The following is a 27614-nucleotide window of genomic DNA, read 5'->3' as shown; positions in this document are numbered from 1 at the left end:
AGATTATTTTGAACAGTATGGGAAAACTGAAGTGATCGAGATCATGACTGACCGAGGCAGTGGCAAAAAGAGAGGTTTTGCTTTTGTAACATTTGATGACCATGACTCTGTAGACAAGATTGTCATTCAAAAATACCATACTGTGAATGGCCACAACTGTGAAGTAAGGAAAGCCCTATCTAAGCAAGAGATGGCTAGTGCTTCATCCAGCCAAAGAGGTTGAAGTGGTTCTGGAAACTTTGATGGTGGTCGTGGAGGTGGTTTTGGTGGGAATGACAACTTTGGTTGTGGAGGGAACTTCAGTGGTCGAGGTGGCTTTGGTGGCAGTCGAGGTGGTGGTGGATATGGTGGATTTCATAATGATGGAAGCAACTTTGGCGGTGGCGGAAGCTATAATGATTTTGGCAATTACAACAATCAACCCTCAAATTCTGGACCCATGAAAGGAGGAAATTTTGGAGGCAGAAGCTCTGGCCCCCATGGTGGTAGAGGCCAGTACTTTGCCAAACCACGAAACCAAGGTGGCTATGGTGGTTCCAGCAGCAGCAGTAGCTACGGCAGTGGCAGAAGGTTTTAATTACTGCCAGAAAACAAAGCTTAGCAGGAGAGGAGAGCCAGAGAAGTGATAGGGAAGCTACAGGTTACAACAGATTTGTGAACTCAGCCAAGCACAGTGGTGGCAGGCCCTAGCTGCTACAAAGAAGACATGTTTTAGACAATACTCATGTGTATGGGCAAAAAACTCAAGGACTGTATTTATGACTAATTGTATAACAAGTTATTTTAGTTTCTGTTCTGTGGAAAGTGTAAAGCATTCCAACAAAGGGTTTTAATGTAGTTTGTTTTTTTTTTTTTGCACCCATGCTGTTGATTGCTAAATGTAATAGTCTGATCATGATGCTGAATAAATGTGTCTTTTTAAAAAAAAAGAAAGTCAGCTATGTCTGCTGTTCCATGGATCAGCCTTATGAAGAAGAGGTCCTGTAGTGCCCTGTAGTATAGTTCCCCAGTGTGTTTCCCAGGACCCAGTGCTACAGGGAGTGACTTAAAGTGTGCTGCATGTGCTCTGCTGTTCTGTTCTGGCCACTTTATCCTTCAGGCCAGTTGTCTACAGAGGCTCTCTTTGCCTGTTGTGGGCAGTGTTTGGTCCCTGGCCTGAATGCGGTGAATATTAAGTAGGTGTGCTCTGGTCTGCTTGTGAAATGACACCTGTCACCACCGCCACCAGAACCGAGGCCCTGCAAAACTCCCAGTCCGGAGACATGGTGCAGACAGGGGTTTGGGCTGGTCTTCTAGGGGAGGGGCCCTGCCATGCTGGGACTGAGACAAGTCTGACTGGGAAGGACGACTCCACCAGAGCACAGGGGGCAGGACATGGTGTAAGCAAGTCAGGTAGCAAGTGTTGGCACTGTACTGGTTCCCACAGATGGCTCTGTGCTCATGCTGTGGTGTAGGGGAGGGAAATGGCACAAGCCAGTTCCCTTGTTCCTGGAGGGATCTCTCCATGAACTCTGCCTCTCTGGGATACATTAGGAGATGAGCAAATAACCTTCCCACTTTATGACCCAGGCGCTCTTCAGATCATTGTGTCTACACTATATGTCTGCAGGCTGTTTGTCCTTCCTTCTCTCCAATAGCAGCCTCAATGCCTGTGGGCTCTCCTGAGCAAGGCCACTGACCTTTAAAAGTCCAGGCTTTAAGCCCTGCTGGTTGCTAAAGTTCATGAAATTCAGCTCCTCTTGAAGCCCTTTCCAAGCCAGTTGCTTTGGGGATTCATTTTCCCCATGTGCTCCCCCGTGTGCTAGTCTGTATCTCGCCTCTCTCCACAACCACGGCTTCCTCCCCATTACAGCAGCCACATTCTGTTTCTCTCCCAAAAAGAGTCTCTGTACTTCCTATCTTCTTGGATGTGCCCTCTTCTCTGCCTTTAGTTGCGGAGTTTGTTCTGCCAGTCTTCAGGTTAGTTCTGGGGTATCTAGGATGATTTGATAGTTATCTAGTTGTATTAGCGGGAGGAGGTGTACCTACGGTCCTTGTACTCTGCCACCATCTTCCCAACATCTGCCAACACGTTTTATATCTTAAATTTACATGATATTCTATGTGAATTATATCTCAATAAATCAGAGTGGGGGAAAGATAAAACGAGGTCTGAGGTGGGCCCCAAATCCAATGACTAGTGTCTATGTAAGAAAAAGGAAAGGTAGATTTGGATATAGACATGCTGGGAAGAAGGCCATGTAAAGACAGAGGCAGAGACTGGAGTTACACTGACACAAGTCAAAGAACCCCGGGGGCCACCAGAAGCTGGGAGAGGCAAGGGAGGATTCTTCCCTACAGCCTTCAAAGAGAGCATGGCTCTGCTAACACTTGATTTTTGGACCTCTAGCCTCCAAAACTATGAGAGAATAAATTTCTGTTGTTTTAAACTACAAAGTACCAGTCTGTGGTACTTTACTATGGCAATTCTAGGAAACGAGTACAGCCTGTAACATTTTGTGACAAAAAGTAAGAAACGTCTCAAAGATTGATGGGGACATATCAAAAGGAGACAGGAGCCATCTTGAAGGAGTTCCCAGTGACCAAATAAATAATGATAGTAATGGATTGTAACCCACTGAATAAAACAGAAATCCATGAGCATATACAGTACAGATATAAATACATGAATGTTGGGAGAAGCAATCAGCCATGGGCCCTGAGCATCTCTACACATTCTCCTCCGGTAATGCCAGGCTCTAACTACTCTTTACCTGGGCCATTTCTCAGGATTGTGTGTACAGCAAGCAACCCTCAGGGATGAGGTAATGTCTTCCCACCCCTGACAAAGAGCAGGCTTACTTCCACCTGCTATAAAAGTGGTGAATCCCCAAAGCTCAGTGCTCCTTCGCTGTAGCACAACCCACTGCATATGCAGGAATCCATCTAGGCCCACCTGCATTATCCCTGTGGGACTTGGGGGATTCGAGAAACCAATGCAAATCAAATGAATCTCATGCACTTTGCCATACCATGAATAATAAAGTCCTTTGGCTCAGACCCAGGAGTCTTGTACCTCTGCCAGCATCTAAGAAACAATAACAGGCTAACTTATTAGCTTGCAAGTAGGGTACAATCCTAGATCTTTCATAGTTCTTGACAGTGAATAAATAAATAAACAGGGGAGAAGGGAAAGCCCATTTTTATAGAATGCCAAATAATAAATGTAGAAGAAATGATGGAGTTGGAAAATCATTAATGGATATTAAAACTAGTGGGTGAAATCTGATGAGGAAAAGGATATTTACATAGTCTTAAAGTATCTCCCCACAAATTACTAATTACAAAGGGAAAAATAGGAATTTTACAGTAGAGAAATCTGGTAAACACCATGTTAAGCAAGTGATCAAAGTTAACATAACCAACACTGGGACAAATAGACATCATGTATCTCCTGGTATAATGCACTGAGAAGGACACAATTCTGTTGTATTTCTCCTAAAAATGTATAATCTGAATCTAATTATGAGGAAACATCAGACAAGCCCAAACTGGGACATTCTACAAAAGAGCTGGCCTATATTCTTCAAAACTATCACAGTCAATGGGGCGCCTGAGTGGCTCAGTTGGTTAAGCCACTGCCTTTGGCTCAGGTCATGATCCTGGAGTCCCCGGATCGAGTCCCACATCGGGCTCCCTGCTCAGCAGGGAGCCTGCTTCTCCCTCTGACCCTCCCCCCTCTCATGCTCTCTCTATGTCATTCTCTCTCTCAAATAAATAAAATCTTTAAAAAAAAAACAACAAAAACCTATCACAGTCAAGAAAGAAAAAAAAAGGCTAAGTAACTGTTCCAGACTACAGGAGACTAAAGAGACAACAAATAAATACAGTGCATGATCCTGGATTGGATGATGGATCAGAATGTTTCAACTATGAAGGAGATTTTTAAAATAAATGATAAATTTGAATATGGATCATGGATTCAACAATACTGAATCAACGTTAAAATTCCTGATTTTAAGAAAAAAGAACTACTGCTCACTGTTGACTGGAATATAAATTGGTACAGCCATTATGGGAAACAGCATGGAGGTTCCTCAAAAAATTAAAAATAGGGGCGCCTGGGTGGCTCAGTCGTTAAGCGTCTGCCTTCGGCTTGGGTCATGATCCCAGGGTCCTGGGATCGAGCCCCGCATCGGGCTCCCTGCTCAGTGGGAGGCCTGCTTCTCCCTCTCCCGCACCCCCTGCTTGTGTTCCCTCTCTCGCTGTGTCTTTAAAAAAAAAAAAAAATTAAAAACAGGGGGCACCTGGGGGGCTCAGTCACTTAAGCGTGTGACTTCAGCTCAGGTCATGATCTCAGGGTCGTGGGATCCAGCCCTGCATCAGGCTCTGTGCTCAGCAGGGAGTCTGCTTCTCCCTTTCTCTCTCTGCCCCTCCCCCCACACATGGGCATACACCCGTGCACGAACTCTCTCTCTCAAATAAATACATAAAATCTTTAAAAAAAAATTAAAAATAGAACTCTCATATGATCCAGTTCTGGGTATACATCTAAAGGAAATCAGGATCTTAAAGAGGTATCTGCACTCCCATGTTCACCACAGTATTAGTCACAATAACCAATATATGGAAACTATCTATGGATGAATGGATAAAGAAGATGTGGTATAGGGGCACCTGGGTGGCTCAGTCGTTAAGCGTCTGCCTTCGGCTCAGGTCATGATCCCAGAGTCCTGGGATCGAGCCCCGCGTTGGGCTCCCTGCTCCGCGGGAAGCCTGCTTCTCCCTCTCCCACTCCCCCTACTTGTGTTCCCTCTCTCTCTGTGTCTCTCTCTGTCAAATAAATAAAATCTTTAAAAAAAAAAAAAAGATGTGGTGTGTGTGTGTATACGTATATATATATATGTACATATATATATATATATATATAAACAATAGAATATTATTCAGCCATGAGAAAGAAGCAAATCCTGCCATTTGTGACAACATAGATGAACCTGGAGGACATTATGCTAAGTGAAATAAACCAGACAAAAACAAATATTATATGATCTCACTTATATGTAGAATTTAATGAAATTAAAAAGTCAAACTCACAGCAGCAGCAAATAAAGTTGGTGATTACTAGGGGCTGGTGGGGAATGGGAGATACGGAGATGCTGGTCAAAGGGTATAAAACTGCAGTTGTGTAAGATGAATAAATCTAGAGATCTAATATACAGGCATGATAGGCGCGCCTGGCTGGCTCAGTTGGTAGAGCACATGACTCTTGATCTCCAGGTCATAAGTTTGAGCCCCACACTGGGCATGGAGCTTACTTTAAAAAAAAATAAAAAATAAAAAATAATATACAGGCATGATGACTACAATAAATAATGCTGTGTTGAATACTGAAAATACGCTAAGAGAGTAAATATCAGGTAATCTCACCACAAAAAAAAAAGATAACTATATGAGAAGAAGGTATATTAATTAATTTGACTATAGTAACCATTTTACTATATATATATCTAATTATGGTGTATACCTTAAATATATACAATTGATGTGTGTGTGTATAGAATGCCCTGCAGGAACTCTGAGCCTAAAGTGTCTTAATAAAAAAAAAGAAGAAATTTCAAAAGAACTCATGACACCAAAAAAAGTTCTAATTTTTATAATGATGGTATAATGATAGAGAAAGTCCTTGTTCTAAGAAATAATGAAGTATTTAGTGATTAAGGGACATGATGTCTGCAACTTATGTAAAATGGTTCAGAAAAAATTTGAGTGTGTGTGTAAACAGGGAGAATGTTAAAGTAAACATAAACAATTGGGGTATCTAAATAAAGACTATCCAGAAGTTCCTTGCACTATTTCTGAAACTTAAAAAAAATTATATCAAGTATATATTAGTTAATAATGTACCATTATTAATTATTAATACATTAGTTAATAATATAATATATATTTAATAATTATATATAATAAATAATAATATATTGTATATTTGAAATCTGCTAAGAGAGTAGATATCAAGGGTTCTCAGCACCAAAAGAATGGTAACCATGGCAGGTAATGAAAATGTTAATTAGTCTGATTGTGAGAATCATTTCACAATATATACATATATCAAACAGAGAAACATCATGTTGTACATCTTAAATACATACAATTTCTATTTGTCAAAAATAATAAAAATAAGTTATACCAAAATAAAAACTTACCCTCTTCCCCCTGGCAAAAACCCAAATAAGGCAAAAGAATTACCTTGATTAGATATTCAACAGCATATTCTTGAGATAAGATGAAACATAACAGAAAACACAGTCAAGGGTTTACATTTTAAGGTATTATTCATTTTATACTTCACTTTATACTCCATGGAGCTTTGATTAAAACAGTTAACTACCTTTACTTGAATTTTTTATACATATACACACCCATAAGTTTAGATGGATGCTATACATAAGTTCTATATATACACAAATGTATATGTGTGTAAATACGTGTAAATATAAAATGCTAGATGTAAAAAAGAGAGCAGACAGATTAGGAGTGGGGCTCTGAACTCCTATACAGATAAGTCCATTTCCCAGCACCATCATTTATTAGCTGGCTAATCTTGGGCAAGATATAAACCACTCTATGCCTGAATTTCCTCATTTTTAAAATGCAGACAGTAATAGTTTTTTTTTTTTTAAGATTTTATTTATTTATTTATTTGGCAGAGACACAGCGAGAGAGGGAACACAAGCAGGGGGAGTGGGAGAGGGAGAAGCAGGCTTCCTGCTGAGCAGAGAGCCCAACGCCTGATGTGGGGCTCAATCCCAGGACCCTGGGATCATGACCTGAGCCGAAGGCAGACACTTAACGACTGGGTCACCCAGGTGCCCTGACAATAATAGTTTCTAATCTAATTAAGATTCTGGTGGGGGCGCTTGGCTGGCACAGTCAGTAGGGCATGCAACTCTTGATTTTGGGGTCATGAGTTGAGCCCCACATTGGCTGTAGAGATAACTTAAAAATAAAAAAAAATCTTAAGATTCTTTTGAGGATTTCAAAGGACAACACATGTAAAGAGCTTAGCACATTCAGCAATGAGAGTTATTATTTCACTGGTTTCAGACACTAGTATCAAAATAAAATGATTCTCTAACCTAAAAGATAATAAATGAAACATCAAATGTCTTGAGATTGCAGTTACGAACTACTTCATACCAGTCAGAAAGAAAGGGAACAAAAGCTGAGTCAAAGGGGACCAGATCAGAATGTTTATTTATTTATTTTTTTTTTAAAGATTTTATTTATTTATTTGAGAGAGAGAGAATGAGAGACAGAGAGCATGAGAGGGGGGAGGGTCAGAGGGCAAAGCAGGCTCCCCGCCGAGCAGGGAGCCCGATGCGGGACTCGATCCCGGGACTCCAGGATCATGACCTGAGCTGAAGGCAGTCGCTTAACCAACTGAGCCACCCAGGCGCCCCAGAATGTTTAAATTAAACAAAATATAAAAATCCTCTTTACAACTAGATTACAGATGTCAAAACATTTTGAGAACAATGTATTAAAGAATGATCTTCGATTTTTTTTTTTTTAAGAGAAAGAGAGAGAGCAAATGCATGTGCAGGAGACGGGGTGGGGGGAAGCAGAGGGAGAGAGAATCTTAAGCAGGCTCCACGCCCAGCACGGAGCCCCACAGGGGGCTTGATCTCACGACCCTGAAAGAATGATCTTTATTTGAAAGTGCCTTTGATTCTGCTTAGTTGACTCAAATTTATGTTCAATAGGTGAAATTTACATATTTTTAAAAAGCATCTTTACTGCCTATTTAAATTTCCATAAGGAAGAACTACCTAACCACATGGACTCTGCAACCATTTTTAAGAGTTATAGTTAACAAGGGCGCCTGGGTGGCTCAGTCAGTTGAGCATCCACTCTTGGTTTTAGCTCAGGTCATGATCTCACGGGTTGGTTGTGAGATCGAGCCCCAAGTTGGGCTCCAGGCTCTGCAGGGAGTCTGCTTGAAGATCCTCTCCCTCTGCCCCTCCCCTCGCTCCTGCACATGAGCACGTTCTCTCTCTAGAATAAATAAATCTTTAAAAAAAAGAGTGCTAGTTAGCAGAATTTTATTTAGTAATTAAGGTATTGAAGGTAAGAAATAATAAATTCTGTCATTTATCAGAACTTATAAACTCAAACGCCTACATAGGCCAGGCATCAGAAACAGTCATGTAAAATCAATAGGGAAGAACTAAGACCACAGAGACTGAAAAGTACTCACCAAAACGCATTCAAACTCAAGTTTTGTTTTGTTTTTTAAACACTGTGGCATATGTGTTCAGGCTGAGTTCAGCTCAGAGGGGCACCTGTTTTCACCACTTAATTTACAAAGTCCTTAGGACCTCTATGATATACATTTGTATGCAAACTTGATGTTTCATAAAAGATACTAACAAAATGGAATATTTCTGAAAATATTCATGCACATCAAAACATCAGGAAAAGTTCCAATGACTTCAAAAAGGCAGTTATATCTTTAAAGATACCCTAAGCTGGTTATCTCTCCCTCTTTGTATTCACAATTAAGATATACTTTTGTACGTCATAATATATAATCTTTAAGGTACCTTACAACTCTGAATTTTAAGATTCCATGATTATTGAACAAAATTCCTTCAAACTGGTAGAACACGTGTACCAATGAAATAATTACTACCAAAAAATCTGAAAGTTGCTATATTCATTCATCACTGAAATGTTTGGCCTAAACATTTTTTTTTTTTTTTTAAAGATTTTATTTAGTTATTTGACAGAGAGAGAGATAGCGAGAGCAGGAACACAAGCAGGGGGAGTGGGAGAGGGAGAAGCAGGCTTCCCGCCAAGCAGGGAGCCCGATGTGGGACTCGATCCCAGGATCCCGGGATCATGACCCGAGCCGAAGGCAGACGCTTAACGACTGAGCCACCCAGGCGCCCTGGCCTAAACATTTTTAATGAAAAGTAATACTCAATTTGCATTTTCAACATGGTACTGATGCCTTTATCCCACTAAAACACCTGTCACCAATGTTTCAAAAAAATTTTTGAAATTAACTACCAACCCCCACCTTTATTAAAGTCTTTCTAGATGTTCTCCAGTAAGTATACCAGAAAAAGAGGGTACATTTAAGTGAACAATACCCAATACCTCCAAGGTCCAAAGTAATCTCTCTTTCCACTGGATTCCCTAGCACTTGCATTACTACTATATTTTCTGTATTTTATCTTCACTAATATACTTTAAATTATGTAATGGCAGAAAGCATATTTTATCCACATCAAAAAGCATTTTGTACTTGCACAGAAGTGCTCGTTAAAAAAAAAATCTAAAAGAAACCTGCCATTTCTCAAGATAATGATGATCTCACATTAAACTCTTTCAAATTCTGAAATGAACTGAGTTTTTACAAAATTGAAATTATTATTATGCTTTTAAAAATTCTCTACAATTCCAGGGCACCTGGGTGGCTTAGTCAGTTAAGCGACTCTTGGTTTCAGCCCAGGTCATGTTCTCAGGTTCATGAGATTGAGCCCCACATCAGGCTCTGTGATTAGTGTGGAGTCTGCTGGGGACTCTCTCTCTCCCTCTCCTTCTGCCCCTCCCCCCTGCTCACTTGCTCTCTCTCTCAAATAAGTAAATTTTTAAAAATCTTTTTTAAAAAATTCTCTACAGGGGCGCCTGGGTGGCTCAGTTGGTTAAGCGACTGCCTTCGGCTCAGGTCATGATCCTGGAGTCCCGGGATGGAGTCCCGCATCGGGCTCCCTGCTCAGCGGGGAGCCTGCTTCTCCCTCTGACCCTCCTCCCTCTCATGCTCTCTGTCTCTCATTCTCTCTGTCTCAAATAAATAAATAAAATCTTTAAAAAAAAAAAAAATTCTCTACAATTCAGAGAAGTTCTCAGTATCAGTAACTGGTTAATATTCAAGCAACAGTACTTTGAGGTAGATATAATATTACAATAACTCTATAATCTAAGAAAATAAAACGTTTAAGAATGTTACTTAAGGGGCACCTGGGTGGCTCAGTCACCTCAGCTTTCGGCTCAGGTCATGATCTCAGGGTCCTGGAATCCAGCCCTGTGTTCAGCTCCTGGCTCAGCAGGGAGTCTACTTCTCCCTCTCCCTCAGCCCCTCCCCACCCTCCACCCGCCCCACTTATGCTCTCTTTCTCTCTCAAATAAATAAAATCTTTAAAAAAAAAGAATGCTACTTAGCTTAGGCTTGGTTTTAAACCTTTACTTGAGAGGAAGATGATATGTTTTTGGAAAGTATTATTTTATTTTTTTTTTTTTGGAAAGTATTATTTACAATCATCAAATCTTACCTGAGGATTCCAACCTGGATCTAATTTCTTAACTACTGCGATATACTCCTGCATTGCTTGATTGGGGCTTGAATCACCAAGTGCTTTCCATGCTTCCCTACAGTAAAGAATATCCAAAATGATCTATCATTATCTATGGAAGTAACACAAATGACACATTCCTTTTTAGTAGTAAAAAACTGGCACACTCATTTTAAGGATGTGAGATATAGACAGAAGCCATAGATGAGTAGCTCTCTTTTTGCATTCACAATGGTGTCTACCAACACACACCTTATACCCCACCACCTAAGGAGCCTTTTTAGACATTTTTTTTTCCTAATCACCCTCCCCCATGAAATTTTATAACACAGATATACTGCATATCGAATGAATTTAAGAAGACCACAAACAATTGTAATATCCAAGATTTTATAACTCCCCAAAACCCAACTTTCATCCCTATTGAGAATGTATGATCTACAGACCAATAAAAGTAGTTTCCACCTTATACAGCATTTTGGTAACATGGGAATAATCATCACACAAAACAATATTCCCTGGGAAAATGTTTTGAACTTCGTATTTAAGCTGTGAGAAATACACCTTCCCCTTTTGCTGTTATCTCAGCTATAAGCTGCTGGTAGTGGATCCTGATGCAAGGACTTCAAAAAGTGAGGGGTGGTAAGGACAGAGGTAAGAATTTTAATGAGTAAGAAGGTAGGGACCACTTGCAGTATAAATATCAAGAGTAATATTTTAGTCCTGTGCCCCTTCTGAGTCATCCTTTTCTTCTTTTTCCTGTAAGCTGCCAAGACAGGCTCCTTCTTGGTCTTGCCCTGCCAATTCTTACTACTTCCACCCAGGAAGTAGATCCACTGATTCACTGTAAAACACAATTCAGTGCCACAGTTTTTTCACTACCTTCCTGCTCCCACAATGAATATAACATCTTTCTGAGGTTTTCCAAATTTATTTTTCCTGACCCTGTTGAGAGTTACCTGTATACATCCCAACACTCTACCCCTAAGTATATCAGCATATATCAAACAGGAAACTTAACATTAATATTACATAAACATAGACTACCTTCAGATTTCCCTGATTTCCCAATAATGTCCTTTATAGATTTCTTCTCCCAGACCAGGAGCCAATCAAGATTCACACATAGCACTGAGTTTTGTCTATCTTTAGCCTTTTAATTATCTTCCACGATATTGATATTTTTTAAGAGTCCAAACCAGTTGTTTTATAAAATCTCTCTCAATTTGAGTTTGTCTGATTGTTTCCTCACCTACATGGTATTCTTGCCAAAAATGAATAATCATGATTAGAATCAGGTTTTGGCAAAAGCAATATATAGGTGACATGTCCTTCACAATGTATCACATTAGGGGCACATGACATCAGTTTGTCCCCCCCCATCATCACAGATAAGATTAAGGACTTCGTAGAAGCAGTATCTCCTGTTGTCTTCCTTGTAATTAAAAAGTAAACTGAGGGTCAGATTGTGTAAATGCTCCTCAGTAGTTTTTCATCTAATGGTTTCAGCATCCATTGATGATTCTTGCCTGAATTATTATAGTGGCTGTAAAATCAAAACTTCTCAAAATTGCTAAAAACAATGAAAAACCAGGCAAGCATAAGGGAAAAAAATAATGCTGAAGTTATCAAATTTCAAAAATTAAAACAAAAAACTCACAATAAAAGTTGCATCAGGTATTCGCCACAACAGTAATAAAGTGTCAGAGAACTATTTGTTATCATCAGCAAAGAAAGCTTCTGCTAGAACATAAGAATAAAAAAATAAATTAAAAAAAAAAAAAAGAAAGCTTCTGCTAGAACGGAAATCAAAGCACTGCTTCCTTCACTGAGAATGCCCTACACAAACAAAGTCAGCAGAACTAAACATGGGCCTAATGACATAACTGATTTACATTCAAGTTCAAGCTTTGCATGACTTTACAGCTGGGTAACAAATAGTTCGCAGACACGCAAACTGTCAAGGGACCACATTTTGAGTAGCACTGCTCTAGAATGTAAAGTTAGAATCCATTTTTAGCACTCTTCTCTCTTCAACCATATTTCATTTTTTTTAAACCCTACCCTTTATACTTTTAATTCCAGGGCTGACACTTCCAAAGTTCTTCCTCCTATAACTAAGGGTCCCTATTGTATGCAATTTCTCTTTTTTTCACTTAGACAAGGTAAGAGTAAGTAAGACCTCATATGATAAGGAGGAACCTCTGAATTAGAAGTAAAAAAATCTTATAGATTCAGGAAAGAAGTGGACTCAGTATCTATTTTCCCCCCTTTCTTCCCAACCGGTTATTATAAGCACTTTACTGTGGTGTGGGTGGGGCAAGGTACAGAAGAGCGCTAGAGATAAGAAGATAAAATTGGGGCAGGGGAGAATAAAAATGGGGACTTATCCTGTTCTTCTCCCTTCCCATCTTCCTGTCCATTCAAAGATTCCTACACAGGGCAGAAGAGGTGATCCGTTAGGGGTTGTATGACAGGATAGGAAAATCTCAAGCAATAGCTCTTACCATCACTCTCTAAGAAGCTACCTGTATATAAGGAATGTATGTCTGTCGTGAACTATGTGTATACCAACATCATGGCATGAGAATCCTTTAGGAGACTTAGCTAAAAGCGGATTCTTTTAATCTCTCTCCCAATTGCCTGTTGTTAGCACAGTCTACAGCAGAGAGATTAATATAAAAATAATTCTTTAATCTGCTCACTACTTTCTAATTCCTAAACACCTAAACCATTTCGAACAACCTCATTAGATTCCAAGAATTTCTTACCATTTTTGCTTTCCTTCAAAATCAAAGAAGCTTGGTTTAGGAGTATTACAATTTCCAACTTTGACCTAATTGAAGGGAGGGAAAAAAATAAAGAACTTACTTTTCAAAGAAATGCCAGAGAAACTTTTTATTTTCAAATTTATTATGTATACTCAGTAACTATAGCTTAGAAAATATTTGCATCTATATAGAACAAAATTTAACATTCTTTGTAAAAGCAAGCAAAAAAACAAATTTTAAAATACAGGCTGCTTTGGCTTACTGCATAAAACCACTGTTGTCTAATACTGTGATACATAAAAAAATATGAGTGACAAACACTTGCATTCCTAAACTAGTAGACAAATTATATATACAAGGCAAATTATAAATATAGATTATGTGATCCTTATTACCATTTATCATATAGAATTTTTAAATGTGCAATAAACAAGCTGTGAAGTACAGTTTATCAGAATTCACAATATTGTTTATTTATGCTGATTCTCATTACACTATCGGCATTTTATCTCTCCCAAATTCCAGGATAAAGAATACCATTTGTAAAGTATCCTATTATGAAACTAATTGATACAAATATGGATGCTGACAGCCTTGCAAAAAACTTTCAAGGGTTTTCCAGCAACAATATAAATTCTATCTACTCCACAATAAGCTCGTCTTGTTTGTGACCAATACTTATTTGTAATCCTCAAATAACATTTGTAGTGAAAATATACGTTATTTCCTTTGTGAATAAACATAAAAATTCACACAAGTGCAGAATTCACTATACAGCCCTTATTCCCACTGCCAAAAGTAATCTCCTTCTGATGAACTCACAGCATGAACTCACAGCATTTACTCCACATACTTCTGACAGCAGCACTTTCCACTTTTACCTGGTGTTAGAAAGTTTTGGGTAAAGTCTCATCTTTCTATCAGAACACAGTCTCTAGGAAACCATTCTTAACTCACTCACTGCACCTTATATGGTGCCTACCTATGGTAGTAAAAAATGTTTGTTGAATGGAATGAATATGTCAGGCATGTGTTCAACCAAATACCTATTTTTTCCTAATACCACAATCCAACCCCCATCTACTTCTCAGAGACCTTCTCGTCATCTACTATTACTTTTATACACTTGAATTTTACTAAAATCAAACTGATGGTCTACTCATTAACTGGACTGATCTACTCACTGCTTTAAGGATTTTTATTCTGAGTTTCGCTCCTGTTACTGCCCTCCCCTAAAATGCCTTCTCCTCTTCCGTCAGCTTTTCACACCTTTCAGTCCCACTCAAGATTCAGATTATAAGAACCCTTTCAGTCTACAATAATCTTATCCATCTCTGAATTCATAACAAGTATCATCTCCATCATCTGCTTAGCAATTAATCACATGGCCCTCTGATGAATATTAAAATGTCCACTTACACAGGAGCAGCCCTATTATAAGGGGACAGAAGGAAGAAACAGTGAGAGAGCATTTCTTGATCACCACAAACCAAAAGCTTCATATATGTAATGGCAAATGAGCCATACAACAATCCTGTTAGGTTTGCCACTACAAATTCATTTTATAAATGAGTACAGAGACTCTGGGGAGGGATGCAGAGTTCACACATTAGCAAATCCTAAATTAGTAGTCAGGATGTGAATTTAGGACTATTTGACTCCAAAGTCCAATATTCCTTTTCTATAGCACTCTGTTTTACATGCCACATCAAATCTAGGCATCTCCAAATCACTTCAACTACTGGATTGTTAGAAACATGAGAGAAACTATGACACATCATAAAAACAGCGGTCATTACTATTTTTGTTTTTTATCCAGACACCAGCCAGTGGTAGAAACAAATACCAATATCTATCTATTCTCCATTTCTCCCACAGTAGTAGAAGTCTCAGCCAGACACACGTGTGGTCATCCAGCTAAATATTACATACACCGTGCAACTTCGGTCCAGGTAGAGAGGACTGGATGTGTGAGAAAGTGATATAAACATCTTCCTTGAAAAGAAAGGAGGGCTTGTCCTTCCCTTTCCCTGAGCCCTGGCTAGAACATGCATGTAAGTGATGGTGAGCCATCTCTGGCCATGGAAAGAGGATCTGAGAGGAGCAGTTCTCAAAATTTTTGGTCTCATGATCCCTTTACACTCTTAAAAAATGAGGACCCCAAGAAGCTTTGCTTATGTGAGTTATATCTATCAATATTTACCATATTAAAAATTAAAAGATTATAAAAATGTGTATTAACTAATTTAAAAATAATAAACTCATTAAGTTAACATATTTAAATAACAAAATTTTATGAAAAATAACTGTATATTCTAAAGCACAAAAAACTTAGTGAGGGGGCGCCTGGGTGGCTCAGTCGTTAAGCGTCTGCCTTCGGCTCAGGTCATGATCCCGGGGTCCTGGGATCGAGTCCCGCATCGGGCTCCCTGCTCTGCGGGAAGCCTGCTTCTCCCTCTTCCACTCCCCCTGCTTGTGTTCCTGCTCTCGCTATGTCTCTGTCAAATAAATAAAATCTTAAAAAAAAAAAAAACTTAGTGAGAAAAGTGTCACTGTTGTACATTTTGCACATCTCTTTAATGTCTGCCTTAATAGAAGGCAGTTGTATTCTCATATCTACTTATCTATTCAATATACTGCAATATGTTGCTTGGGTTGAAGTATATGAAGAAAAAGCTCACACAGATACACTGTTGCAAAAGAAAGAAGTATTTTAGTAGCCTTTTCAGATAATTGTGGATATTTTTTTCTTTGATACCACACCAAAACTCAACAAGTGGCAGTTTCTTCAAGATTGGATGCAATGTGGATTCTGATGGCGTATCAATGAATTTTTCCTTCTGCTACATTAAAATCCATTGGTCTGACTTGCACTTTGAATGGATCTTTTACTCACACATAATTTGTAACATTCCATGCAATATTTGGAAAATATGGTTCACTAAGTTATGCATTCCTTCCAAATGTTGACACATTATACAAAAGCAGAAGTTACAATCATTAGAATCACCATTAATCTCATCAAAAAAGTTCTTAAGTATCAGGAAGCTGTCAAGTTCATGTGACAGATACAGATTTTCCAAACCTCTAATTTTCATTTGAAGGCTCAAATGTGACCACTGGCAACAAACACTGTCAGCTGTTTTCCTTAAAGTGACAGGCTCACTTCATTCACTTTGAAGAAACCATCTGCCAAATACTCAAATCTGAATAAGCAGAGTTAATCTGTGAGTTGTTTTATTAAGGAAAAATGATGTTTCATGAAAAATGTGGATAGCTCAGCTTGCAACTCAAAAACTACACAAGTGCTTTTCCTCGAAATGGCCAACATAATTCAGTGTGCAGAACTGCCTTGCATGTACTCCCCATTTCATCACACACAATATTAAAAAGGGAACACAAGCAGAGGGAGTGGGAGAGGGAGAAGCAGGCTTCCCAGGACCCTGGGATCATGACCTGAGCCGAAGGCAAACACTTAACGACTGAGCCACCCAGGCGCCCCTATCAAAGACATTTTTAAGTGAAATTGGCCTTTTTTTTTTTTTTTTTTTTACTCTGAGTACATGGTGGTAAAATATATGACTACGAGTACAATTTGCTGTCACTGCCTTGATTCATGCCGATGCGTCAGCAGTTTTATCAAAGAGAAAAAAGGCAAATAATGTCTTAGTATTATTAGGAAAATAGTTTTGTATCTTATAGATCTACTGAGAAAGTCTCAGGGATTCTCAGGGGTCTCTAGACCGTAATTTGAGAACTGCTGCCTTGGGGGAATGGCTGAACTACAGAACAGAAAAAGACTAATCCCCCAGATGATCTCGTGAAGCAGAATCACCGTACCAGCCCTAGGTCACCTACCTCCAGACCATTATGTGTGATGAAAATAAAAGCTCAGCAGCTGACCCTATAGTCTAACTGACACATAAACTTTTGCATTCCCAAATTCAAACAATAGTTCTGGATCAGAAAAGACTGGGTAAATAAAACTACGGGATTTTAGGACATGATGAGCAACAGTTTCCAAATCATTGAATAATGAATCATTAGCTATAGAGCAGAGTTATAAAATGTGCCATTTTAACAAAACACCTAAACTCTGTTCTGATATATGTATGACAAAACAATGTTTTAACAAAGGGGGCTAATGGCAAATGCCAGTGAATCATGTGTGGCCAGGTTAAAGTAGGAGAACACGCTGGGTATCCTCACTGTGCTGGTGCTGAAGGCTCTGGTGAAATGAAGCTCATGGGTTTGAAATTTTCATTGTCCTAGAGTTTTCACAGGTGTCAATTAGTTATCTTTTCCTGGGAAAGTGTAGGCTACTGCAGAGGACCAAAAAACTGTTCATTGGTGTGATCTTTTTGAAACCTCACTAAAAGATGATTTTGGAGGCACAGGCTTATCTGAGATTAAAAGAGCTACGATGTTAGGTAAGTTTAGGGTTCTGAAAAGAAAGTTCACAGCTCAGCTTATTTCTGTTATCTTCCTGGGGACAACTTTATTTCATTCGGCCTCCAAAATGCAGTGCTATTCTGAATACAAAATGTAATTGTTTCATGAGAAATTCTGGTCCATGCATCAATTATATTGGAATTTCAACTTTATTATGCTATCAAAGATGCTATTTTTTTTAAATTTTATTTATTTGACAGAAAGAGAGAGAGAGAGAGAACACACAAGCAGGGGGGAGCTCTGGCAGAGGGAGAAGGAGAAGCAGGCTCCCTGCAGAGCAGGGAGCCGGATGCAGGGCTTGATCCCAGGACCCTGGGACCACGACCTGAGCCAAAGGCAGACACTTAACGACTGAGCCACCCAGGTGCCCTATTTTATTTTTAACAGAATTCTGAAATAGTGTTAAAAACAGCATCTTTGGGGGCACCTGGGTGGCTCAGTTGGCTAAGCATCTGCCTTCGGATCAGGTCATGGTCCCAGGGTTCTGGGATTGAGGCCCGCATCGGGCTCCTTGCTCTGCAGAGAGCCTGCTTCTCCCTCTCCCACTCCCCCTGCTTGTGTTCCCTCTCTCGCTGTGTCTCTGTCAAATAAATAAATAAAATCTTTAAAAAAAATAATAATAAAATAAAATATTTAGGAGGGCCTGGGTGTCTCAGTCAGCTAAGTATCTGACTCGATTTCAGCTCAGGTTATAATCTCGGGGTCATGAGATAGAGCCCCGCCTCAGGCTCCACACTGGGCATAGAGCCTGCTTAGGATTCTCTCTCCCTCTCAAAAAAAAAAAAAAAATAGAAGAAATTGATGAAAATTGTTCCAATGTCATATCTAAGTAAGCATAATCTTATTCTCTAATAACAAAGAATTTTATTTCCAGATACAGAATATTTCTAAACACCTTAACATCAAGTTCTTGAAAGGGTGAGGGACACACCTCTTCCAGAAGATCTGGATGAAGTGAGGATGCATGAGACAGAATGGTTACCAGTTGACAGGTGACTACAGTTCACTGATAACTCAGAAATCAGATATTAATAATGATGACACTAAAACCAGTAAATAAAGTTATGTCCTAGAAAGAAAAAGAATGTTCTCTAGGGAATTTGGAGAAAAGCAGTCTTATGCTGCCCAGAGAATTACTAGTCAGACATGTTAAAGGTCCTAGCACAATGTTCAATAAACTCTTCTTGTTTAATAATTGAAAGTCTGATTTTAATGTTATTGGGACAGGATAAATAACCAAAGAGAAAAAAGATATCCAGAACTTCTGCAAGAAAGCAAATTCCAAGGCCAATTCAGGGGCAATTTTCATTCAACACTGTAATTTATACCATATGTATCCATAGCTACGTCTCTCAAGTCACTTTAACCCGTATTCGTAACTGAAATTCATCAGTCTTCAAAAGAAGATTCATCTCTATTCAGTATATTCAGTTGAAGAATACAGAGGGACCCTACAACTATTTTTTTTTCTTAAAAGAATACAGGAGGAAATAGATACCAAGAAGCAAAAGAAAGGTTAAAATTTTTTAGTAAAATAAAATGGGCTATTCCCCAGAACGTCATTGCTTCCAGTGTTCCAAAGAGCTGGAGCTTTCCTAAAATGTTATTTAACTTTTGTTAGCAATTTTTCCCGTGTTTAAATCTAGACTCCTCAAGTAACTTTCTAAGTCTCTTGAAGGCAAATACCATGATGCTTTTTCTTCTACGCACTCCCTGCAGGCATAACACCCAAGTGTTTTGCATATAAAAGATGTTATACAAGTATTGGTTGATTATGATAAAGCAATTATTTCTCCTTCTGGTACCTCTGACTCTTTGAATGATAAATCAAACATGTCTTATAGGACATTACGAATTTTATTTCCAGGTAAAGTTCAGAGCCTTAGAGTCAGGAGCTACAATCTAGTTCTAGTTCTGACTGATCTGTCTGTATGACCCTAGGCAAGTTATCTACTCTCCTTGGGCTTCCCTTTCCTTTCCAGCAAAAGAAGGGGATTATTTCACCTGGTGTTTACTAGCTCTAAAATGTTTATATCTAAAAATCAGAAGCCCATTCAGCCAAAACATAAGTCTAATATATTTAGGAATACAATATACAATACAATACAAAATACAATATTTAGGAATACAAATACAATAACAAAAGTATAATACTTTATTTTGTATTGCATCACCCTTTTATTACAATCATATAATTTTCTTGGAGCTCACAATTTTTTTTTAACATTACTTCCATGTGACCATAGTACTTCCATAATTACCTCCATATGACCCTTCAGCAAGAGTGAATGATAAATCTTATTTTATCATCCTCATTTTGTAAAGGTTCTGAAGCTGGTAAAAGCATTAAGTGCAAGGTCACTGTGCAAGTCAGAGAAGACATGGACAACTGTCATTCGGTGTCCAGCCAAATATCACTCCCAGGAGAGCACACAGGCCCTCTCCATATTCAGAAGGATGCTAATCCTTAGTGGATGATTATACATACACACACGCAAACTTCATTACACCTAGCCATCAACCAAGCACGTTTACTATTAGATTTTGGAGGACAGAGAAGGCCTCTTGTCGCTCTCCCGCATCCACCCCTTCCCCAGGACTTTACCTGCTTGTACCTGGCATACAGGTACAAGAGCTGCTCCCTGCTGGCCACTTGAACCAGGCCTTGGAGGTGCGCTGCAGCCTTCTCAAAGAGCTCGGTCAGGCTCCCGGACGCCTCGGTCTCGGGGCTCTGGAGGGATTCCACATCACCGGAGTCGTCCCCCGAGCTCAGCTCTCCGCCGCTGTCGCCCGTGGTGGCCCCCGCGGGCAGGAATGGCGAGGCCATGTGTCCTCGCTCGGTCCGTCCCTCTGTGTCCGCTCAGTGCTCCTCGGAGCCGGTGTAACGCTGGCTCGGGGGCCTGGCCCACCAGCCTCGGTCCTGAGCCCGACCTCGAGTCGGACCCAAGCTCACTCACTCCGCGCTGCCTCACGTAACTCTGCCTCCCTCCCACTTCTCTCCCGGGTGTGCAGGGCGGGCTCCGCTACTCCTCGGCGGCTCGCCCCGGCCGACCCGGTCTCCTCCGCCTGCCTCTGGCTAACAGAGCGCCCGGGCTCGACCCGGGTCCCCCCACCGGCGAGGGGGTCTCGGGGAGGCGCACCTTAGAGTTCCGGAAAGGAGGCCGGCTGGCGGCACGGGCGGGCGGGACGGGACGGGGAGGGGGCGGCGTGCACGCGGGGCGGGGCGGGGGCGGTGTGTACGCGCGACGGGGCGGGGCGGGGCGGCGTGCGCGCCTGAGCACGCGTCCGTGCACGCGCGCGGGGCGAGGTGCGGCGGCGGGCTCTGCCCTGGGCGGGCAAGCGTGGGCGGCCGTACGCGGGGCGCCCTCCCCTAAGGGAAGTCGTGGGGCCGCGCTAGGGAGATGCTGCTCGGAGAAACTGTCCTCACTCGTTAGGATGTCCATTCATCGTTTCGCTGAAATTATTAGTCCCGAAGTCTGGAAATTGTTCTCGGAATAGGCCTTCGGGGCGGGGAAGGAAGCCGTCTATTTGGTAGTGTAGCGATAGGAGTGGAGTCGCGGGAAACACCGAGCTGAGGATGAAGGTTCCGCCTGAGCCCCCTACGCGGATGCTGTGTCCCGAGCGCCCCCAGACTGGCCTCGGATCCCTGCACGTGCATCTGCTGCTTGAGAGCTTGGCTTTAACTTGAATAATGGGTGAAAATTTGGGAGGTGGGGCCTTCACCGCCCAAGCGTGTGATTGGTGGAACCGCTCGTCTCCCTGTCTCGCTTTGCTCGCCTGTGGAACCCCGCCTCCACGTGTCAGGGCTGTGCGGGGACGCCCCGGTGCCCCCCGCCGGTAGCACGAGTCTCCCCTGACAGGGCCTTTGCCATTGTGTTTTGAAGACACTAAAGTGAAACCAAAAAGTATGATACAGTTCTGCCCTAAAGGAACTTACTCAAAACTACACAGAAACTGTAACATGATTGTTACAATTAATTTTCACTTAGCGGTTATTATGTCCGAAGTGTTGTAAAACAAAAACACAAACACTATGTTCATTTAGTACTCGAAACAATGTAATAAGCACCATCAGATTGGTACGAAAAAAGTGTTCTAAGAGCGGTTACTGACCGTGTGGGGTTAGACCTCATACAGGTGGACAGGGTAGAACGGTAGGTAGACAGGGGAGAGAAGAAAGGCGAGAAGTGTGAAAACTTGGGTCAAGATTCAACATTCCTTGAGATTCTAGAATGTTCTGGGGTTCTGGGATCGAGCCCCGCGTTGGGCTCCCTGCTCAGCGTGCTCAGCAGGGAGCCTGCTTCCCCACCACCGCCACCACCCTGCTTGTGCTTTCTCTATCTCCCTTTCTCTCTCAAATAAGTAAACAAAATCTTTTTTAAAAATTATACTTTTCCAGGGGCGCCTGGGTGGCTCAGTCGCTAAGCGTCTGCCTCCGACTCAGATCATGATTCCAGGGTCCTGGGATCGAGCCCCCACATCGGGCTCCCTGCTCCGTGGGAAGCCTGCTTCTCCCTCTCCCTCTCCCCCTGCTTGTGTTCCTTCTCTCCCTGTGTCTCTCTCTAATAAATAAATAAAATCTTAAAAAAAAATTATACTTTTCTGTATGTACACTATATGTGGATGAAAAAAAAAAACATGAAAAAAACAAGAAGAGCCCCTGACATTCTGAAGCTGGCCTGGCACTCACAGCTAAGCCATATTATTGTCCTATTAGATAGAAATAATCTCGTGAAATCCTAACCTCGGACAGGTCATTGTAAAAGCATGATAAAATAAGGCAAAGCACTTCATGAATTTGTCTAAACACAGACCAAAACAAGATCACTCTGTCCCACAAAATACCAAACACCCTTTTTCTTGGCCAAAATGAATGGTTACTTCTTCTTTACAAATTACAGCTTTATTCTCATATTAGTCTTCTCTCCCTGTAGATAAGATTTATTGAGATGCCCAATCATGGAATTGCCCAGGCTTTCTGACAGCATCCAATTGAGAAGAGATCCCTGCTACCTTAGACTCTCCCTCAAGCACCAACCAAAGCCCAAATCCTGTAACAGGTTCTTTCTGAACGCCTTCTTACGAGGCAGCCCATAGTTCCCTGTGGTATGTATTTTTCCTTGCCGCAACAAGAAATAAATACAACTGGGTTTACTACAGCTGACTTCCTGGAGTTCTCCAGCTGAAGGGCGTTGATACTTGAGAAGGTTTGATTTCTTGAAGATTCTATTAAAACTCCAAACCCATCAGGATCTGGCGACTTTCAGGGAATAAATCTTTTACAATTGGTGTTTCCGTTCAAACATTTCTTGGGAACTGTAGGGAACTGAATATGTTTTTCTGAATCTCAAGAAAAAATCAGCAAGACAGAAAATATTATAATTAGAATGAAAGTATAACAATCAGTGTTAAAGATTAACAACGAATATGGAGAGGTTACCGATTCAAAGGGATCCACTGACAAGTCAAAAGCAATACCAGGAATGTTAACACCTGGAGTCCAAAAGTGAGCCAGGGAAGGAGCAGTCGGGAGAAAAGTTGTCAAGAGCTAATCAGTCTTGCTGGCTGGTAGTTGCCTTGGTGTACATGTGTTCATGGCCCCACCTGCTGCTAATGGTGAATCATTCTTGCAAATAAAATAAATAGTAATAAGATTATATGCATAGTACACTTTACACAAATTCTACGAGTGATGTTCTGAGAAATAAGTTTTGGAAGCAGTGTAAGTCCTTAAACTGGCAATTTAAGTGATTCTAAGTAGTACTGCTAACTTTGCTAAGAGATCTGAAGGTTATGAGAATACTACCCAACAATGTTTGCTGGTATTTTCTAGTGTTTATATTCTAGTGTTACAGTCCTTTGTAAGTACTTTAACAAAAAGAAGTGCAAAGAGAAGATTGTAATATACTGCAACATGACATCCTGAACTGACCTAAACCCTGAATTAATGAAAGTCATACCTGTTTCAATGGCAAAACTAAAGTCAGGACAAGCAAAGAAAATATTTTTGTTAATAAAGTAACTGGATTTAGCACAATTCAGGTTTTGTGAAATATTGGCCTTTTATTACATTACCATCAAAATATTCATTAATTCATCAAAAATATTAAGTCCTAATGTGTTTCAGACACAGTGTTAAACCCTATGGATAAACAAGATTATCATTCCTCTTACGCTACTCCAGCCTCATGGACCACCTTGCGACTCTTCTTCAAACCAGGCATAATCCAGCATCCTCCTATTTTAGTGCCTTCGTGCTTACTAGTCCCTCTCTCTGGAACACTCTATCCCCAGATTTATATGCGGTTTGCCCTCACCTCTTTCAGGTCTTTGCTCAATCGTTGCATTAGCCAAATTTTCCTTGGCCGCCTTATCACAAATTGCAACTCCAACCTCCCAACACTCTCTTTAGCGCATATTGCTAACTAACAATATATTTTACTCATTTGTTCTACCATTTCATTTTTTTTAAGATTTTATTTATTTATTTATTTATTTGACAGAGACACAGCGAGAGAGGGAACACAAGCAGGGGGAGTGGGAGAGGGAGAAGCAGGCTCTCCGCAGAGCAGGGAGCCCGATGCGGGGCTCGAGCCCAGGACCCTGGAATCATGACCTGAGCTGAAGGCAGACGCTTAACGACTGAGCCACCCAGGCGCCCCTGTTCTATCATTTCTATGTAAGTGCCAGGAAGGCAGGGATTTTTGTCTGTTTTTATCACTGCTGTATTCCCCAGAACTGGCACATAGCGAAATCTTTATTGAATAGATAAGTGAGTGAATGTATAAAAGACCTAGTCATTGTTCTTTAAGGGTTTAGGATAGTAAATGAATAAGGGCAATAATACATTTCAAGTGATGTGGAAAGGGCATGCCAGACAGAAGAAGTAGCATGAGTAAAGGCACAGAGGTATAAAAATAACAAGAAATATTGCTTGTTTTCACTTGATCATAACAAAGGTTCAATAAACAAACAGCAGAAGTATAATTAGCTGTTTTTCTCTCACCAACACAAGCTAAAAATTGGAACATATGTTAACTTACTCCTGAGAGCAATACCTTGCTTAACAAAGACTGCACTAATTTGCAAATATTTAAAAGAATAGAGTTCTTATAGGTCAGTGGCTTATTTGTATGTCACTAATCAAATTGGTGGTATTTACTTAGAACATAATCTTCTAGGCAACCTATGGCCTTTAATCCAACTCTTTAAGCACATTAGTGAGATGCTGGCACGTGGGCAGATAAGCAGGTAGAGAGACATTAGACTATATTATCTAATTTGTATAATCTTGAAGTTCATTGGACTACCTTCAAATACAATAACTAGCAGAATTATACTAAACACACACAAAGGGGCACCTGGGTGGCTCAGTCGTTAAGCGTCTGCCTTCAGCTCAGGTCATGATCCCAGAGTCCTGGGATGGAGCCCCGCTCAGTGGGGAGTCTGCTTCTCCCTTTCCCACTCCCCCTGCTTGTGTTCCCTCTCTTGCTGTGTCTCTCTCTGTCAAATAAATAAATAAAATCTTTAAAAATAAATAAACACACACACAAAAAAAGAAGGACTCACAACAGGGAAATCAGAGCCCTGACTTTGGAGTCTTCATGAAATCTGTATAATGAATAAAATTTAATGAAAAAGAAAAACACATCCTCAAGTTCTTAGGAAGTTAGATATTTCCTACTAAAAATTAAGAAAAGAATGTGATTAATTTTGAGACACCTCCCACCCCGGCCTTAGTAGAGGCTCTTTGGTAATAATGGATGGGCTTAACTCTATATAAGTAACAGATTTCTGGGGGATGTATTTGTGGGTTTAGAAACTGACTCAATGGTAGAATCTTGTGTAATGCTGCTTATTGTTACATGGATTCAAATACAAGGGCAAATCACATGCCATAAAGCAAAATAGGATTAAATAATAAAAGCCTAGTATACTCTTAGTTATCAGTCCTGAAGAGTTTCCGCTGTGTTTGATAAAATGAACCACAGACCAGTACAGAAAATCAGTGGACTCAAGTAAGTGGGTAAGTGATGGCTCGCTTCTGCCCCACATTTGAAACATTTTGGTTGTTGTTGTTAATTTATTAGCGAGTACATTAATGGTGTTGCATATTATATATTAGTAAATGTGAAGAAGTTTTAAAATTTCATATTGTTATTTTGACTTGCTGAAAATTAATCAACAATGAATTGTTAAATGCTGACTTATTAACCTTTTAGGTAATATAATACAATAAAAAGTCCGCAGACCAGGGAGTCTGCTATCATTCTTTTATTTATTTATTTATTTAGTTAGTTAGTTAGTTAGTTTAAGATTTTATTTATTTATTTGACACACAGAGAGAGAGACAGCAAGAGAGGGAACACAAGCAGGGGGAGTGGGAGAGGGAGAAGCAGGCTTCCCGCAGAGCAGGGAGCCTGATGTGAGGCTAGATCCCAGGACCCTGGGATCATGGCCTGAGCCAAAGGCAGATGTTTAATGACTGAGCCATGAAGGTGCCCCTGTCTGCCATCATTCTTGCCATCAAATAATTTAAATTTCAGTTGGAGAAACAAGATTAGGACTGGTGAGAAAAATTAGAAAGTTAAGGGGCGCCTGGGTGGCTCAGTTGGTTAAGCGACTGCCTTCGGCTCAGGTCATGATCCTGGAGTCCCAGGATTGAGTCCCGCATCGGGCTCCCTGCTTGGCAGGGAACCTGCTTCTCCCTCTGACCCTCCCCCCTCTCCTGCTCTCTCTCTCTCATTCTCTCTCTCAAATAAATAAATAAAATCTTTAAAAAAAAAATTAGAAAGTTAAATAACACAGTAAAATTAAGTACTAAATCTTGTGGTACACACTGAAGTGAAATAATGATAGGATTTTTTAGTTAGATTTCCTCCGCATAGAAGTTCTCAGTTGAGCTCTGTTATTTTTCAGAAGAAGCCTTTTAAACATTGAATGACTTTCATGAGACCTCATATATTCAGGTGGGTGTCCAAGTGGATCTAACACACAGGTCTCCTAATACATATGTGTGTATGTGCATGTGTATGTATTATCTATTTATTTTTATTAAAGTATAGTTGACACACAATGCTGTAGTCTGGGGCTTTTCTATCTACTAAAACACACAGTGCTCAGTATTCATTAAATGAAAAGGGAGCTATTAGTCAATTGGCAGAAACTAATTTGCACTATTTGTGGGCACATTAAAAGTAAAATCTTTATGGAAAGGATCACTGAACTTGAAACCAAGAAACTGAAAATTTTCTTATCCACCTCTGCAATCTTTTTCTGGGTACAGTTACTGGTTTGAAGAATAAAGTGTCCAGAAAATAAAAACACAACTAACACACTGTGCCTTCATAAAATGTAACTTCTTTATATGAAAAATGAGGCCTGGGGGCCCTGGGTGGCACGGTGGGTTAAGTCTCTGACTCTTGGTTTCAGGTTGGGTCCTGATCTCAGGGTCATGGGATGGAGCCCAAGTCGAGTTCCATGCTCACTGCAAAATCTGCTTAAGTTTCTCTCTCCCTCTGCTCCTCCCCCCCATTCCCGCACCGTGATCTCTCTCTAAAATAAATAAGTATATAAGAAAGAAAGAGAGAGAGAGAAAGAAAGAGAGAGAGGAAGGAAGGAAGGAAGGAAAAGAAAGAAAGAAAGAAAGAAAGAAAGAAAGAAAGAAAGAAAGAAAGAAAGAAAGAAAGAAAGAAAGGTGAGGCCTGTGGGGAAAGAGAGAGAGAGAGAGAAAGAGAGAGAAAGAAAGAAAGAAGAAAGAAAGAAAGAGAAAGAAAGAAAGAAAGAAAGAAAGAAAGAAAGAAAGAAAGAAAGAAAGAAAGAAAGAAAGAAAGAAAAGAAAGAAAGAAAGAAAAAGAAAGATGAGGCCCGTGGGTTTGAACCACTTAAAACAACAGCCTCTGGGTGGTGTAAGATTCCAGGTGGTGGTCATCTTGCAGGGCACCGGTGGAGTGGAGATGTAATATACATATTGACCACATGATGGCAATATAGAGCCAGGTTTGTTTTCTGCCAGTGTGACAAATTCGCTGGATTATCTTTGTCCTTTGGG

At 40.4% G+C, this 27614-nt stretch overlaps 1 protein-coding gene and 1 pseudogene across 3 annotated transcripts in view; one reads left to right on the top strand and one right to left on the bottom strand.

Annotated features, from left to right (window-relative positions):
* LOC102749468 (heterogeneous nuclear ribonucleoprotein A1-like) overlaps positions 1-723 on the top strand; it is a 1828-nt pseudogene extending 1105 nt beyond the window's left edge.
* Positions 1-20763, bottom strand: part of ACBD6 (acyl-CoA binding domain containing 6) — a 188597-nt gene extending 167834 nt beyond the window's left edge. For 2 of the 3 annotated variants that reach the window (XM_006736854.3, XM_081824782.1), the window contains exons 1-3: positions 20169-20762; positions 13112-13176; positions 10320-10416 (exon numbers count right to left, since the gene is read on the bottom strand). In XM_006736854.3, coding sequence (XP_006736917.2) covers positions 10320-10416; positions 13112-13176; positions 20169-20390 — 384 coding nt within the window. In that variant the 5' untranslated portion in view covers positions 20391-20762. Of the gene's footprint in view, positions 1-10319; positions 10417-13111; positions 13177-20168 lie in introns of all 3 variants that reach the window. The other variant, XM_081824781.1, reaches the window with a different exon arrangement.
* Positions 20764-27614: the final 6851 nt, after the last annotated feature.

The sequence above is a fragment of the Leptonychotes weddellii genome, chromosome 6, assembly GCF_054177405.1.
Source record: "Leptonychotes weddellii isolate Sample4059 chromosome 6, ASM5417740v2, whole genome shotgun sequence".
In the NCBI taxonomy this organism is placed as follows: Eukaryota; Metazoa; Chordata; class Mammalia; order Carnivora; family Phocidae; genus Leptonychotes; species Leptonychotes weddellii.
Note: the sequence above shows the minus strand (reverse complement) of the source record. Positions and strands in the feature narration are given on the sequence as shown.